We start from the raw sequence: 18,345 nt of genomic DNA on the forward strand, positions 1-18,345 counted from the left end.
GCACGTGGATGCGCTCGCAAGTAGAGGTTCCACTGAACTGGATACTGAAAACTTTCAAAACAAGGGAAATAATGCCGATGGTGACACTCTTCAAATCACTAGTACTCCCTCACTTAGAATATTGCTCAGTGCTGATGGCCCCGTTCAAAGCAGGAGAAATATCAGAGATGGAACAAATAGAGATTGTTTACAGCTCACATTGAGCCTGTAAAGTACATAAACTACTGGGAACGCCTGCAAGTCACGAACATGTATTCACTGGAGCGAAGGAGAGAGAGATACATGATAATATATACCTGGAAAATACTCGAGGGCCTGGTCCCAAATCTGCACACTGTCATAACAACATACCGGAGTACGAGATATGGGAGGAAGTGTAAAATAAACCCAGTGAGGAGCAGGGGTGCGATGGGAACAATAACAGAACACTGTAACAACATCTGGGGTCCCAGACTGTTCAACATCTTACCAGAAGATACCAGAAACACGGCTGGGACAAGTGTAGAAGCCCTCAAGAGGAAAAACTGGACAAGTATCTTCACCAGGTGCCAGATCAACCAGGCTGTGATGGATATGTGAGGCAGCAGGCCTCCAGCAGCAACAGCCTGGCTGACCAGGCAAGCACCAGATGAGCCTAGCCCATGGCCGGGCTCAGAGAGTAGATTAACTCTCGAAACTCTTCAAAGATATATCAAAGGTAAAGGTAATCAGTATTTCAGGGAGAGCCAGAATCCTGAGAAAATTTTCAGAACAACCAGTGGAACAAATGCTTTAAGTTCTGGATTCTCAAGGTTCAAATGTATTACAGTATATATTTTGGTCTTCTTACATTAGGAAAAAATCTTTATTAGTATTGTGGAAGGTGATGACTCTGACTAACCTGGTGAGCTAAGTCTGCAACTTGAGGAATATGTTTGTAGCACTTGAGATGTTCCAAAACATTCATGACTCCTTGTAGCAATGTGGCAATTTCTCCATACTCTCGACGAACTTTCAGAGCTCTGTAAATCAAACTGATCATTAATGTGACATAACCACCAACTAACTGTATCTCATTAAAATCATTTTTAGTTGCTGTCACTTCATTATATTTCAAAGGAATGTGGCATACTAAAGGCTCATCTCAAATAACTTTCACCCCATTACCCCATCATGGGATGACACAAAGATATACAGTGTATATTTACCCCATCAGTCCTTGTGTTATTACCTATATTGTATTTCCATTCTTCTAGAAATGGAGTAAATCAAACACTGTAATGTACTTTTATAACAAACCATCCATCTCCCACTACAGCAGGGTGACCCAAAAGAGGGAACACATTCACCATTATTCATTCAACTGCTGTCATGCCAAAAGTATGCTGACATCACCATTTAGATGACCCTCTCAATTGAGACATCCTCACCCCTCCTGTAGAGTGTAGGCATTGTACTTTACAACTCCAAAGATGTAGGTTTGGATAACCAGTTTCCCTGAATCCCTTCATAAATGTTACTGCACTGACACTCCAAACAGCATAACAAGCCTCCAACCCATTATGCTCACACAAGACTTTTAGATGTTTAAGCCCCAAGCACTCAAAACTTCCTTCATACCCTCCCTCCATCCCTTCCTATGACAACTCCCTACCCCTTCCTTCATTCCACCCCAGATTAATATATACTCTTAGTTATCCTATTCTGCTACATGCTTTCTAAATGTCCAACCCACCTCGACACTCCCTCCTAAGCCCCCTCAATTATATTTCTGGTAACCCCCATACCATCTTTTCTCAATGCTCTGAATTATCCTCAAGGTATGTATACCACACATTGTTCTCAAACATGATATCTTCACTGCCTCCAGTCCTCTTGCTCCAATGTTTGAAACCCATGCCTCACACCCACATGAAAGTATTGATACTAATATAATCTGGTACATTCACCTTTTTTGCCTCCATGGATAAACTTCCATTCCATAGATGCCTTAACCCTTTCAGGGTCCAAGGCCAAAATCTGAAGTCACGCACCAGTGTCCAAGAAATTTTGAAAAAAAAAAATTATTTTTTCTTACAGAATTAAAGAGCATATTTTTGTGAAGGTAATAAAACAAAAAAAATTAGAATCTGATCAGTACTTACCGAGATACAGTGCCAAGAAGTTTGTAGAAAATGATGTGGTGGTGGCAACATCGACGAATTCCACATACGCGTATTATATTATTTTGTTGTTTTAGTTGTTTTTTCTTTTCTTTTCCAATTTTTTTCTATTCCTACTAACATTTGGGGCCTGAGAGACCAATACTGTATATAATTGATATATATATACTCACTGTATTGAACACAATAACCACACTAAAGTTATTATCATATTATTGTTTACCACTGTTGTTTATTACAATAAACATGCACAAATATTGTATAATACTAATGTTCTATCATATATTTACATATTTACAATCACTGGACATGGTTTTAGAACTGCTGGAGCTTGTGGAACTCCTTGAAACAAGGCACCATGCACAGAGGCACCTTACATTCCTCACACATAAACCGAGTGTCTTTGCGTCTTTGTTGCCATCGTTTTGTTTGTGCACAGACAATGCATCTCCTCTGAGCAAATTTCTTTTGAGATGAAGGAAGCTGTATTATGAAATGATCACCTTCTCTTCTCAAACGCTTGGGTGTATTGTGATGAATTCGAGGACCATGTTGTATTGCAGGTGTTGTTACCTGGTACTTCATTATGAGTTGTCTGACAACAGACAAACAAAATTCACCATACGGTGGTCTGTTACCAGTCTTTATTTGGTACATATTATATGCATTCAGCATTGAAATGTCCATGAGATGGAAGAAAAGTTTCATGTACCACTTGTAACTCTTACGAACACAGTCAACAAAACCAATCTGCATGTCACACTTGTCAACCAAGCGCATGTTTTGTGTATAATCAATCACTGTCACTGGTTTTCGAATACGTTTATTAGTCACTCGATCAACTTTGCCACTGTCTTGCATTTCATTACGGTGAATGGTTGTCAACAATGTGACATCTCGTTTGTCATGCCACCGTAATGCCATGATGTCATTGGCAGTAAACACCTGCACATCATCACCACGAACACCTGCGTTGAGCCTGGGCATATGTTTACGATTAGAACGCACTGTGCCACACACATCTGTCTTGTTCACTCGCATGAAATCACTGAGTAATGGGCTTGTGTACCAGTTATCGGTATATAATGTATGGCCCTTACCAAGATAAGGTGCCATCATGTTTCTCACTACGTCACCTGATATACCCAATAACATCTTGGTATCTTTCAATGTTTTACTACCCGTGTATACAACAATATCCAACACCAGGCCACTGTCACAATCACAGAGTACAAACAATTTTATACCAAAGCGGTTCCTCTTGCTCGGTATATACTGCTTGAATGACAGTCTACCTTTGAACAAAATCAAAGACTCGTCAATTACAAGATTCTTGAATGGATAAAAGTATATCCTGAACTTTTGTTTGAGATACATGAAAACATTTCTAATCTTGTATAACCCGTCACTTCTGTCAGGCCTGGTTTTGTCAGAGAAGTGCAACATACGTAACAGTAAGATAAACCTGTTCACTGGTATTATTTCACTGAAGGATGGGGTACAAATTAGCCGATCTGTGGACCAGTATGCTTTTATATTATGCTTATAGACGTGAGGCATAATCATTATTGTTGCAAAAAGCAAATACATTTCTGCAACAGTCGTCTCTTTCCACCTGTGTAGTCTTGACTGTGGTGATAAGATCGTATTTGCCATGGTGTACTGAAAATACTTATTACTTTCCCTGACAATAATTTCCATCAATGGCTGGTCAAAGAATAATTCAAAGAATTCCAGTTCATTGGCCGTGGTTCCAAGGGGACAGGTAGGTAGAATTCCACTTTGCGAGTCATCAAAGTGGTGAGGGCTGGGAACAAAATTGGGATTTTGCTGCCAATCCCAGATATGGTTTGCTGGTGGATACTGGACATCATAGGCTGGTTGTACGGGTGGTTGTGGCGGGCTAGTGGGTGACTCTCCGCTTTGTCCTTGAACTGACGAGTCAGCAGCGTGGGTTCCCGCGTGGCACAGCGAGTCACGCATGGCGGTGCCACTACCACCACCAGCCCCACTAACACCATCCACTGATGTCTGTGGCCCATCCATGCCAAGTGTAGCCACATCATCCTCACTATCACTACCTAAAACGGGTGTAGGGCCACGGGATGTACTCCGGGATGTACTCCGTCCCCTGGGCACAGCATAGGGTACACTACCCGAGCGCATGCGGCGGCGAACATACCGACGCTTCACTGGTGAATATGTTTCCTCACTATCACTACTCGAATGATCGTCGAGCGCAATAAAATCACAATCCACGTCAGAATCATCGTCATTACTGAAGTCAGAGGCCAGGCCACGGGAAAATATTAGTTTTCTCTTACGTTTAGGAACACCCGACCGTGAGTCACGAGTGCCCACACCAGAGGTAGAAGGTCGAGGATCGTCGGGGTTTTCTGCACTATTATCGATATCCTGGTCATTATTTTCGGTCACTAACTTATCAAAGCCGTAGAATTCGTCTTCATTTCCACTTCCATCAGTGTCAGAACTATCAGACAGGAAGAGGAGAGTCCCAATTTTCCGGGGAGTGAGAGCTGACTTGCGACGAGGCATGGTGAACAAGGGTGACTGAGCCGGCGTTCCCACAATGCTATGCAGGCGCCTAGATTTTTTGTTTATGGCGCACACCCACGGCGCAGACCCATTCTCTCATATGTAGGCCTATGAGCGCTTTCGCGCTAAATTTGACGGCGCTAGAATTTTGGCGTAGATCTACGGTTTGGACACTCACCGACCAGCCGTAGATCTACGGGACGGACCCTGAAAGGGTTAATACACCATCTACCTTTTTCTCCCTAGTCTATTCTACAGCTCACCTTGTCTTTCATAGGTACATTTGCTGATATGTCTCCTTCCAAATGTTTGAATACAATCACTTCCTCCATGCTCTCTCCATCAAACCTGATGTACAGTCTATCACTGCCCAGACTTATTATTATTTTCTTCATCTTGCTCTTTTCAGTGTTCACTTTTAATTTCTTTTTTTAAACACCCTCTCAAATTCATCCACCAAATAAAAAAACAATAACTGCAAGCAAACAGGGAGGTCCACAAACAAGACTGCACACAGCAAAGAGAGTAGCAGGCATTATTTTTTTTTTATTAACACACTGGCCGATTCCCACCAAGGCAGGGTGGCCCAAAAAAGAAAAACTTTCACCATCATTCACTCCATCACTGTCTTGCCAGAAGGGTGCTTTACACTACAGTTTTTAAACTGCAACATTAACACCCCTCCTTCAGAGTGCAGGCACTGTACAGTGGACCCCCGCTTAACGATCACCTCCAAATGCGACCAATTATGTAAGTGTATTTATGTAAGTGCGTTTGTACGTGTATGTTTGGGGGTCTGAAATGGACTAATCTACTTCACAATATTCCTTATGGGAAAAAATTCGGTCAGTACTGGCACCTGAACATACTACTGGAATGAAAAAAGTTCGTTAACCGGGGGTCCACTGTACTTCCCATCTCCAGGACTCAAGTCCGGCCTGCCGGTTTCCCTGAATCCCTTCATAAATGTTACTTTGCTCACACTCCAACAGCAAGTCAAGTATTAAAAACCATTTGTCTCCATTCACTCCTATCATATAGGGAAAATATTATAACCCTTTGAAAACTTACTGCAATTTCTGAACTCCCTCTACCAACATCTGGAGGTGGTTAAGCGTGGTAATAGAAGTAGTAAGGTTCCTCTTGGCTGTGTCAAGCTGCTTGATATCTCGTGTGATCTCTTTCACACGCTGTTCAGATTCACCTGCTCTTTCCTGTAAGACTTATCTAAATAAACACCAAGCATATATCAATGAATAAGGTTTAACCCTTTCACTGATGGGATCCCTGAAAAAAAAAGGTGCTGACAATGTCAGCACTTAAAAAAAAAAAAGTGCACTTTACCAGTGGTAATGAAATAAAGAAGAAAATATTTTTCCATCATTATTTACCGAGATATGAAAGCGTAAAGTTGAAGGTCTGTGACCCGCTGATGGCAACATCTGCAATTGCCATGTGATCTGTACCATATTTCATTTTATTCTAGCCTTTTTTTCTAGGGTTCTCTAATTTCTACATTTTCCAGTAACTACTGTGACCCATAAGATGTAAATCACGCACAATGTACATAGGGCAACCAACTGTATACAACACAATACCCACACTATCAGTGTCATCAGATGTACATTGTTTACAAAACATTTAAAATTCAAATTTTTATTTCTTTGCACATTATACAATGAGTGATTTACATGTTATAAAATATTGTTAAGCACAAAGAAAGCCACTAATATGCCAGAACATTTTGGCCAGACTAATCCTAATGCTTTCAAATTACAGCCTCTCCTCACTTAATGACACAGTTCCGTTAATAAGACCATGTCAGTAAATGAATTCGTTGCTAAGCAAGGACCATACTATAATGGTGGTGAGTTTGTGTTGACCATCTTTGATATTGTTTTAATGTCATCTCACACCATTTATAACATTTCTGGTATATTTTTAAATGTTTATACAATAGTGTACTGTATATTGAAATAAACAGAATAGAGGAAATCAGGTCTAAAATACATTATTTAGTTATGAATAATGGTCAGAGAGCCCATCGTAAGTCTGAGGCGTCGGTAAACGAGTACGTCGCTAAGTGAGGAGAAGCTGTATACAGTAGGGCCCCACTTATACGGCAGGTTAGGTGTTGGGGGGGGTTCATGGAAATGTGATGGTTAGAGTTAAACACACTTGTTGGATGGTAACACTTATATTAGCAGTGTGTGTAGGAGGAAGCCCAGCCTGCCGTGTGTTGCCTGTTGTAGACCTAAGCGAGGAATGAGAACGATCACAGGAGCACAGCACTCACAACAGCATCACGTGACATCACACAAGCTAGTCACTGAGCCTAGCAAGGGGTCATGTATGTAAAACATATGGATGGTACTAACTATGATCTCCTGTATATACATATACAGGGGATCAGCAACTATGCTGACAGCTCGGTCATGTTACGTATGTCATCTCTACATACAATACTATGCTATAGGCTGAACAGGCAGGTGGGTCTGGGCTGATTCTATACAATGGCAAAGACATATGTAACTTAGAACTAATGGATGGTATCGTAATGGATGTTAACATAATGCATTACGAATTATAAGAACAATCACGGTACAATAAAGGATGGAATTGATCGATCGATCTGTATTCATGAACTCTATGGATTCTGAGGAAGAATATATATATTTACAAAGGTGAAAGTAATTAACAGCAAAGGCAGATCTGGCGCGCACAGATCATTACTGCTAATCTCAGAATTCGGAGGGAACATGAACACACAAGAAAAATTTTCTGAAAAACTGATCAGCTAATAACAAGCACACAGTTGACAACTATACAGACTATGCACATTTAAACCCAACTCTGCGAGGGTAAGATTTACATATGCAGAATAGTTATCATCTTTGGGTGGATTGAATTCTTCCGCAATGGCTAACACATGCCTTGACTGAGGGCAATCTGAATAAGTATCTACTAAAGATACAGCTACATTCACTAGTGACTGTGGAATTACTAACTGGTATACTCTTCAGCTAGGAGTACCCAACTCGGCTGTTCGATACAGTAATTCACCGGTGGCTTCACAGTCAGAGCACGATCTTCCTGGAGCAGGAATCGAATCACACCAAACCTCAAGGGATCGGTTCTTTCTTACTGGAGGAATGAACAAACTCGGTGGAGTGGATGACTCTCCCCGGTAGAAAAAGTAATGCTGTAACATGCAATATGAACAAGGGAGAACGGATCTACTATCTCTCACTGCAAGCACAGGGGAAAAGAAATGAACACGGTCAACAATACTGATATTCAATCTGAGTTGCACACAGTGACACGAGGTATCAACTATAAAGAGACAACACTTACAAACATTAACAACATGCGAAGGTTACTCGAGAAATAACTTTTTACAATGCACGAATTACTGTCAACGAGGATGGCATCACCATCTGGAACACAAGGAACACCAACAACACTCAAGTGAGTACACTAGCCACAGAAACGTCTTTCTGCAACGGCTTGCGACATCAGCAAGAGATGACATAACGCATTGCAAGTAACATTCTTCACAGAGCATCCCCTGGAAGAAACAACTACAGTGGACCCCCGCATAACGATATTAATCCGTTCATGAGAGCTCATTGTTATGCGAAATTATCGTTATGCGAATGAATTTTCCCCATAAGAAATAATGGAAATCAAATTAATCCGTGCAAGACACCCAAAAGTATGAAAAAAAAACATTTTTACTACATGAAATATTAATTTTAATACACACAAACTGAAAAAGGCATGCACAATTACATGACACTTACTTTTATTGAAGATCTGGTGATGATTGATGGGATGGGAGGAGGAGAGAGTCTTAATGTTTAGAAGGGGAATCCCCTTCCATTAAGACTTGAGGTGTCAAGTCCTTTTCTGGGGTTACTTCCCTTCTTTTAATGCCACTAGGACCAGCTTCAGAGTCACTGGACTTCTGTCGCACAACATATCTGTCCATAGTGGCCTGTACCTCTCGTTCCATTATGACTTCCCTAAAGTGTTTCACAACATTGTCAGTGTAATAGTCACCAGCACGGCTTGCAATAGCTGTGTGAGGGTGATTTTCATCCATAAAGGTTTGCACTTTCAGCCACATTGCACAGATTTCCTTAATCTTTGTAGTAGGCAACTTCTTCAATTTCTCTCTCCCCTCCTCCGAATCAGTTTCCTCAGGTCTGGCCTCTTGCTGTTGAAGTTGATCTAGCAGCTCATCAGTGGTTAGTTCTTCATTGTCCTCCTCCACCAACTCTTCCACATCATCCCCACTAACCTCCAACCCCAAGGACTTTCCTAATGCCACAATGGATTCCTCAACTGGCATACTCCTCTCAGGGTTAGCCTGAAACCCTTCAAAATCCCCTTGGTCTACACATTCTGGCCACAGTTTCTTCCAAGAAGAGTTCAATGTCCTCTTAGTCACTCCCTCCCAAGCCTTACCTATAAGGTTTACACAATTGAGGATATTAAAGTGATCTCTCCAAAACTCTCTTAGAGTCAGTTGAGTTTCTGAGGTCACTACAAAGCACCTTTCAAACAGAGCTTTTGTGTACAGTTTTTTGAAGTTTGCAATAACCTGCTGGTCCATGGGCTGCAGGAGAGGAGTGGTATTAGGAGGCAAAAACTTCCCCTTAATGAACCTCATGTCCCCATAAAGTCACTCTGCCACATCTGTAGGATGACCAGGGGCATTGTCTAACACCAGGAGCCACTTAAGGTCTAATTTCTTTTCAGTTAGGTAATCTTTCACATTGGGGGCAAATGCATGGTGTAACCAGTCATAGAAAAAGTCTCTAGTGACCCATGCCTTACTGTTTGCCCTCCACAGCACACACAAATTAGCCTTAAGGATATTCTTTTGCCTGAACGCTCTGGGAGTTTCTGAGTGATACACTAATAAAGGCTTCACTTTGCAATCACCACTAGCATTGGAACACATCAACAGAGTAAGCCTGTCTTTCATAGGCTTATGTCCTGGGAGTGCCTTTTCCTCCTGAGTAATGTAGGTCCTGCTTGGCATTTTCTTCCAAAACAGGCCTGTTTCATCACAATTAAACACTTGTTCAGGTTTCAGTCCTTCACTGTCTATGTACTCCTTGAATTCCTGCACATATTTTTCAGCTGCTTTGTGGTCCGAACTGGCAGCCTCACCATGCCTTATCACACTATGTATGCCACTACGCTTCTTAAATCTCTCAAACCAACCTTTGCTGGCCTTAAATTCACTCACATCATCACTAGTTGCAGGCATTTTTTTAATTAAATCCTGATGCAACTTCCTAGCCTTTTCACTTATGATCACTTGAGAGATGCTATCTCCTGCTATCTGTTTTTCATTTATCCACAACAATAAGTCTCTCTCAACATCTTCCAACACTTGCGATCTCTGTTTCGAAAACACAGTTGAACCTTTGGCAAGAACAGCTTCCCTGATTCCCTTTTTGTTGCCCACAATAGTAGCGATGGTTGACTGGGGTTTATTATACAACCTGGCCAGCTCGGAGACACGCACTCCACTTTCATGCTTATCAATGATCTCTTTCTTCACCTCTATAGTAATTCTCACCCTTATTCCTGTAGGGTTGACACTAGAAGCTTTCTTGGGGCCCATGGTCACTTATTTTGCAGATAAAATCGCCAGAAACACTGTAATAATACGAAATGTTCCGATTGTATGCTTGGATGTTACCGCGGAGGCTGGCTGGTAAACAATGCCACCGGCGGAACATGTGAGGCTGGCTAAGGCCGCACATTAGATGCGTCTCGGACGAACAGTGTTGAGCGGGTTTTTTAGCGGTATGCGAGGCAAAATCTTAGCGATAAAATGTATCGGTATGCGGATTTAACATTATGTAAGGCCAACGGTATGCGGGGGTCCACTGTACTTGAACAAGTCACCATCGCATGGATAGTACTCTCAGCACCTAGGGTTGTCTGAGGTTCCTCTGAAACCCAAGGTAACTGTACACTATCCTGCGTGCACGATAGTGTGGCTGGATTCCAGACAGGAGTGACAGTATTACTAGTGCCTGACCGCTCGGCTACATTAATAAGTAATGCACGAATCTATAGGAACTTAATCTGAACTTCACATTTCACAGCACTTAAACAAATCTCAAATACAAGCTGTGAGAACACACTTTAACAAATCTCAAATACAAGCTGTGAGAACAAACACACTGCTCAAGGGCTAGCAGTCAGTAAGGGAATATTGGTACGGTGGACTGATTCATATTGACTTTGACTGGCATGATACACTAAGTGAGCAAGCAAAAGTGACTGGGACATCTTCTCAGGGAGCTTACTCAAGGACATAAAGACAAGAAAAATAGAGAGAATGACACAATGAGCTTAAATGGGTAGAGCAAAGAAAACTCACATAAAAAAAAAATACTCAACTGGATAAGCAACACTTTGATAATCAAGAAAAATTGTACAGGAAGGCCCCACTTATACGGCGGGTTAGGTTCCAGGCTACCGCCGTAAAGCGGAAATCGCCGTAAAGTGGAACACCCTTTTTTTCCACTTATAAATGCATACAAACACTAGATAACAAGTTTACACTAACATATATTAAGTTAGCAATAGAACCAGGCATCAAAAAACAATAAAAAGGTACAATACACACATAGTGCACTCATTACTTACCTTAAAATATTTATAGTCTTAATCTAGGGTGAGACAAATAGTATTTATTGTAAGAAATCAAGTGTGGTATGTATTGTAATAGCCAGGCTACCTTACAGGCCACCCCACCCACACATACTGTTCTATGATATTTAAGCATCCCAGAGCGATAAAATGTATATACAGTTCACTCATTACTTACCTTAAAATATTTGTAGTCTTACTGTAGGGTCAGGAGTAAGTAAATGAGATAAAACGAATAAATGAGAGAGAGAAAGAATGAGTACATGAGAGGTGACAGGCCAGGCACAGAGTAAACAAACCAGGCTCCCACATCTTATATTTATGTTTATTTATTCTATTGTGGGGTGTATTTATCATCTTTTTATGTTATGTATCGTGTTTATTATATAATTTTGAAAAAAATATCATGGCTGGATTAATGAAAATGTGTATATTACCGTAATATACGACATTTAATGAGACTCCGTGACTATTGTTATTATCACCACTTGTGGAAGTCGTCTGCTACCACAGATCACATTTATGTTTATTTATTCTACTGTGGGGTGTATTTATCTTATTTATATGTTATGCATCGTGTTTATTATATAATTTTGAAAAAAATATCATGGATGGATTAATGAAAATGTGTATATTACCGTAATATACGACATTTAATGAGACTCCGTGACTATTGTTATTATGGCGTCACTTGTGGAAGTCGTCTGCTACCACAGATCACATTTATGTTTATTTATTCTACTGTGGAGTGTATTTATCTTATTTATATGTTATGTATCGTGTTTATTATATAATTTTGAAAAAAATATCATGGATGGATTAATGAAAATGTGTATATTACCGTAATATACGACATTTAATGAGACTCAGTATTGTTATTATCACCACTTGTGGAAGTCGTCTGCTACACAGCTCACATTTATGTTTATTTATTCTACTGTGGGGTGTGTTTATCTTATTTATATGTTATGCATCGTGTTTATTATATAATTTTGAAAAAAATATCATGGATGGATTAATGAAAATGTGTATATTAACGTAATATACGACATTTAAATGACTTGATGTATGTAAGTTTATTTAGGTACAGGTATACATAAGTATAATTATCAGAGTATATATAAAATATGAAATAACTTTTAAAAACATTTGAAATTTTGGAGTTTCCAGACAAAATGGAGAGACTTAGTGCTTACTGAGCTCATGGAGAATGTAAACAAACAGGGTGGGGCACGGTGACCGTATTAGAAAGTCAGGTGGGGGGAGCCGTATAGTGAGTTTTGGTCATAATTTGAAATGTCCGTATTAGCGGAACGCCGTAAAGCGGAACGCCGTAAAGCGGGGCCCTCCTGTACTTAAATCAAATTTACTCGAATTTACTTTAAATTGAATTAATGGCACAGTGAGTTGTCTTTACTCTCAATTCAATAAAGAAATTCAACAATAATTGATAAATCAAACAAAAAATGATAAAATGGAATCAATAAATCTTGTGCAAAATTAAAATAGACTGGGAAAGCAATTCTCTCTAAAAAAAAGAAAATAATGTGACACACAAAGAATAAAATAACAAGTTTACACTAACATATATTAACTTAGCAATAGAACTAGGCATTAAAAACAATAAAAAGTAAAATACACACACAGTGCACCCATTACTTACCTTAAAATATTTATAGTCTTAATGTAGGGTGAGAGGTGAGTCATATTTATTTATAGGAAGTCAGGTGTAGAAGTATGATAGCCAGCCAGGGCAACCCACCACACCCCGCCCACACGTAATGTAAACAAACAGACAAACGTGTCTGGTTGTGGTTCATACGTTTGTATACCATAATACAAACACTTTCCATTGTGTACAAGTTGTCTCCACATTGATACAGTAGAATAAATAAAGAGGAACACACTCATTCTAAAGTAACACCATTTTTAGAAGAAATGACGCTCTGAGTGAATACATACGAGAGGAACAATTTTCTAGCTACCCCCAGTAATATTATGGAATACACATTTTCTCTGATGTTGGACTAGAGAAAATGCTATTCTTGCCATTACTCCTACAAGTCGTCTGGCTACCATATCTCCTATTTATGTTAATTTGTTCTACTGTGGGGTGTATTTATCATGTTTATATGTTACGTAGTGTGTTTATTATATAATTTTGAAAAAATGTCATAGATGGATTAATGGAAATGTCTATATTAACGTAATACAGTGGTACCTTGACTTACTTGACTTATGAGTTTATTTTGTTCTGTGACAGAGTTCGTAACTCAATTTGCTCATATATCAAATAAATTTTCCTCACTGAAAATAATTGAAATACCATTAACCCGTTCCAGCCCCCAAAAAGCCACCCCAATTTTTTTTTTGTTATGGGTTTTTAAATAAGAAAAATGTATTATAAATAAGGAATATTGTATAAAAACATTATAAAAAAGAATGTAAAGAAATAATCTGGTTTTATAAAGTGTATTTACCTTGGAGATCAGACGACTTGGGTTAATGGAAGATGCTGGCGGAGGTGGAGGGTCAAACTACAAGTCAACTACATGCACACCTCATTTATGTTTTTCTATGATTTCATGCTTTAATTCAATGGACATCATCCTCTTTTTTCTCTCAGCACTTCCTTTCTTAGGACCCATGGTTAGAAAAAAGAAATTTGGCAAAATAACTTGATGAATGGTGGTAGTGGAGACTGCCCCAGACCCACTGTACCTGGGTGCCAGCCACATACAGTGGACCCCCGCATAGCGACCTTAATCCGTGCAAGAGGGCTGGCTGTTATGCGAAATGTTCGGTATGCGAATGAATTTTCCCCATAAGAAATAATGGAAATCAAATTAATCCGTGCAAGACACCCAAAAGTATGAAAAAAAAAATTTTACCACATGAAATATACATTTTCCTACACACAAAGAGAAGGATACATGCACAATAGTAGAGTAGTACATGCACAATATATATTGTGCATGTACTACTTTACTAAATGAAGAATAAATGACACTTACCTTTATTGAAGATGTAGCAATGACTGATGAGACACTGTGTCCTGGGAGTGCCTTTTCCTCCTGAGTACTGTAGGTCCTGTTTGGTATTTTCTTCCAGAACAGGCATTATCACACTGTGTATGCCACTACGATTCTTAAATCTCTCAAACCAACCTTTGCTGGCTCTAAATTCACCAATATGAGCACTAGTTCCAGGCATTTTTCCTGTTCACCTGGGTGTTAGTCGACTGGTGTGGGTTGCATCCTGGGAGACAAGATTAAGGACCCCAATGGAAATAAGTTAGACAGTCTTCGATGACACTGACTTTTTTGGGTTATCCTGGGTGGCAAATCCTCTGGGGTTAATTGTTTCTTGATATTCTCAATAAGCCACACCAACAACGGTGGTACAGCAGCAACAGACGATGCTACAGCAGCAACTGACGATGTTACAGCAGCAGCAGACGATGCTACAGCAGCAGCAGCAGCAGCAGACGATGCTACAGCAGCAGCAGCAGCTGACGGTGGTACAGCAGCAACAGACGATGCTACAGCAGCAACAGACGATGCTACAGCAGCAGCAGACGATGCTACAGCAGCAGCAGCAGCTGACAGTGGTACAGCAGCAACAGACGATGCTACAGCAGCAGCAGCAGCTGACGGTGGTACAGCAGCAACAGACGATGCTACAGCAGCAACAGACGATGCTACAGCAGCAACAGACGATGCTACAGCAGCAACTGACGATGTTACAGCAGCAGCAGACGATGCTACAGCAGCAGCAGCAGCTGACGGTGGTACAGCAGCAACAGACGATGCTACAGCAGCAGCAGACGATGCTACAGCAGCAGCAGACGATGCTACAGCAGCAGCAGACGATGCTACAGCAGCAGCAGACGATGCTACAGCAGCAGCAGCAGCTGTACCACCAATAGTAGCGATGGTTGATTGGGGTTTATTATACAACCTGGCCAGCTCGGAGACACGCACTCCACTTTCATACTTATCAATGATCTTTTTCTTCATCTCCATAGTAATTCTCACCCTTATTGCTGTAGGGTTGGCACTAGAAGCTTTCTTGGGGCCCATGGTCACTTATTTTCCAGAAAAAATCACCAAAAACACTGTAATAATACGAAATGTTCCGATTGTATGCTTGGATGTTACCGCGGAGGCTGGCTGGTAAACAATGCCACCGGCGGAACATGTGAGCGTGGCTCAGGCCGCACATTGGACGCGTCTCAGACGAAGGGCGGTGAGCGGGTTTTTGGGCGGTATGCGAGGCAAAATTTTTGCGATCAAAGCGTCCGGTATGCGGATTGTACGGTATGCGATGCGTCCGGTATGCGGGGGTCCACTGTATATACAAAACTCAAAAGGCCTCCATAAACACATCTACCTGTAGCACAGGCACCATGCTTCCAGTTAACTTAAATATCTATTTCTGTAATATATCTTCCATTTTATCAAATGAGACTAAAAAAAATGAGAATAATAAAAACCATACGAAAATATACCGCTAAGGGGCAGCTAATGGCTGAGAAGTGAACTCCATTATTTATCGTCCAATTTCTTTCATTTTTGGTGTACGTTAAGAAGTATCTTTCCAACATGCATTTCCCAAGTTTCAATAAGATAGCTCAACAAACAACTGAGAAATTTTTTTTTTTTTTTTCAACAAGTTGGTCGTCTCCCACCGAGGCAGGGTGACTCAAAAAAGAAAGAAAATCCCCAAAAAGAAAATACTTTCATCATCATTCAACACTTTCACCACACTCACACATTATCACTGCTTTTGCAGAGGTGCTCAAAATACAACAGTTTAGAAGCATATACGTATAAAGATACACAACATATCCCTCCAAACTGCCAATATCCCAAACCCCTCCTTAATTTAAAGTGCAGGCATTGTACTTCCCATTTCCAGGACTCAAGTCCGACTATAAGAAAATAACCGGTTTCCCTGAATCCCTTCACTAAATATTACCCTGCTCACACTCCAACAGATCATCAGGTCCCAAGTATCATTCGTCTCCATTCACTCCTATCTAACACGCTCATGCACGCTTGCTGGAAGTCCAAGCCCCTCGCCCACAAAACCTCCTTTACCCCCTCTTTCCAACCCTTTCGAGGACGACCCCTACCCCTCTTTCCTTCCCCTATAGATTTATATGCTTTCCATGTCATTCTACTTTGATCCATTCTCTCTAAATGACCAAACCACCTCAACAACCCCTCTTCTGCCCTCTGACTTATGCTTTTATTAACTCCACACCTTCTCCTAATTTCCACACTCCGAATTTTCTGCATAATATTTACACCACACATTGCCCTTAGACAGGACATCTCCACTGCCTCCAACCGTCTCCTCGCTGCTGCATTTACCACCCAAGCTTCACATCCATATAAGAGTGTTGGAACTACTATACTTTCATACATTCCCTTCTTTGCCTCCATAGATAACGTTTTTTGACTCCACATATACCTCAACGCACCACTCACCTTTTTTCCCTCATCAATTCTATGATTAACCTCATCCTTCATAAATCCATCCGCCGACACGTCAACTCCCAAGTATCTGAAAACATTCACTTCTTCCATACTCCTCCTCCCCAATTTGATATCCAATTTTTCTTTATCTAAATCATTTGATACCCTCATCACCTTACTCTTTTCTATGTTCACTTTCAACTTTCTACCTTTACACACATTCTCAAACTCATCCACTAACCTTTGCAATTTTTCTTTAGAATCTCCCATAAGCACAGTATCATCAGCAAAAAGTAACTGTGTCAATTCCCATTTTGAATTTGATTCCCCATAATTTAATCCCACCCCTCTCCCGAACACCCTAGCATTTACTTCTTTTACAACCCCATCTATAAATATATTAAACAACCATGGTGACATTACACATCCCTGTCTAAGACCTACTTTTACCGGGAAGTAGTCTCCCTCTCTTCTACACACCCTAACCTGAGCCTCACTATCCTCATAAAAGCTCTTTACAGCATTTAGTAACTTACCACCTATTCCATAAACTTGCAACATCTGCCACATTGCTCCTCTATCCACTCTATCATATGCCTTTTCTAAATCCATAAATGCAATAAAAACTTCCCTACCTTTATCTAAATACTGTTCACATATATGTTTCAATGTAAACACTTGATCTACACATCCCCTACCCACTCTGAAGCCTCCTTGCTCATCCGCAATTCTACATTCTGTCTTACCTCTGATTCTTTCAATTACAGTATAACTCTACCGTATACTTTTCCTGGTATACTCAGTAAACTTATTCCTCTATAATTTTTACAATCTCTTTTGTCCCCTTTCCCTTTATATAAAGGAACTATACATGCTCTCCGCCAATCCCTAGGTACCTTCCCCTCTTTCATACATTTATTAAACAAAAGTACCAACCACTCCAACACTATATCCCCCTCTGCTTTTAACATTTCTGTCATGATCCCATCAGTTCCAGCTGCTTTACCCCCTTTCATTCTACGTAATGCCTCACGTACCTCCACCACACTTACATTCTGCTCTTCTTCACTCCTAAAAGATGGTATACCTCCCTGGCCAGTGCATGAAATTACCGCCTCCCTTTCTTCCTCAACATTTAAAAGTTCCTCAAAATATTCTCGCCATCTACCTAATACCTCCCTCTCCCCATCTACTAACTCCCCTACTCTGTTTTTAACGGACAAATTCATACTTTCCCTAGGCTTTCTTAACTTGTTTAACTCACTCCAAAATTTTTTCTTATTTTCAATAAAATTTCTTGACAGTGCCTCTCCCACTCTTTCATCTGCTCTCCTTTTGCACTCTCTCACCACTCTCTTCACCTTTCTTTTACTCTCCATATACTCTGCTCTTCTTATAACACTTCTGCTTTGTAAAAACCTCTCGTAAGCTACCTTTTTCTCTTTTATCACACCCTTTACTTCATCATTCCACCAATCACTCCT

At 40.4% G+C, this 18,345-nt stretch overlaps 1 protein-coding gene across 3 annotated transcripts in view; it reads right to left on the reverse strand.

Moving 5' to 3' along the window:
• Positions 1 to 18,345, reverse strand: part of Vps53 (vacuolar protein sorting 53) — a 236,088-nt gene that overhangs the window by 178,329 nt on the left and 39,414 nt on the right. For all 3 annotated transcript variants that reach the window (XM_070083203.1, XM_070083262.1, XM_070083315.1), the window contains 2 exons: positions 5,769 to 5,911; positions 881 to 1,001 (listed from right to left, as the gene is read on the reverse strand). In XM_070083203.1, coding sequence (XP_069939304.1) covers positions 881 to 1,001; positions 5,769 to 5,911 — 264 coding nt within the window. The remainder of the gene's footprint in view (positions 1 to 880; positions 1,002 to 5,768; positions 5,912 to 18,345) is intronic.

The sequence above is a fragment of the Cherax quadricarinatus genome, chromosome 1 (genome assembly GCF_038502225.1).
Source record: "Cherax quadricarinatus isolate ZL_2023a chromosome 1, ASM3850222v1, whole genome shotgun sequence".
Classification (NCBI taxonomy): domain Eukaryota; kingdom Metazoa; phylum Arthropoda; class Malacostraca; order Decapoda; family Parastacidae; genus Cherax; species Cherax quadricarinatus.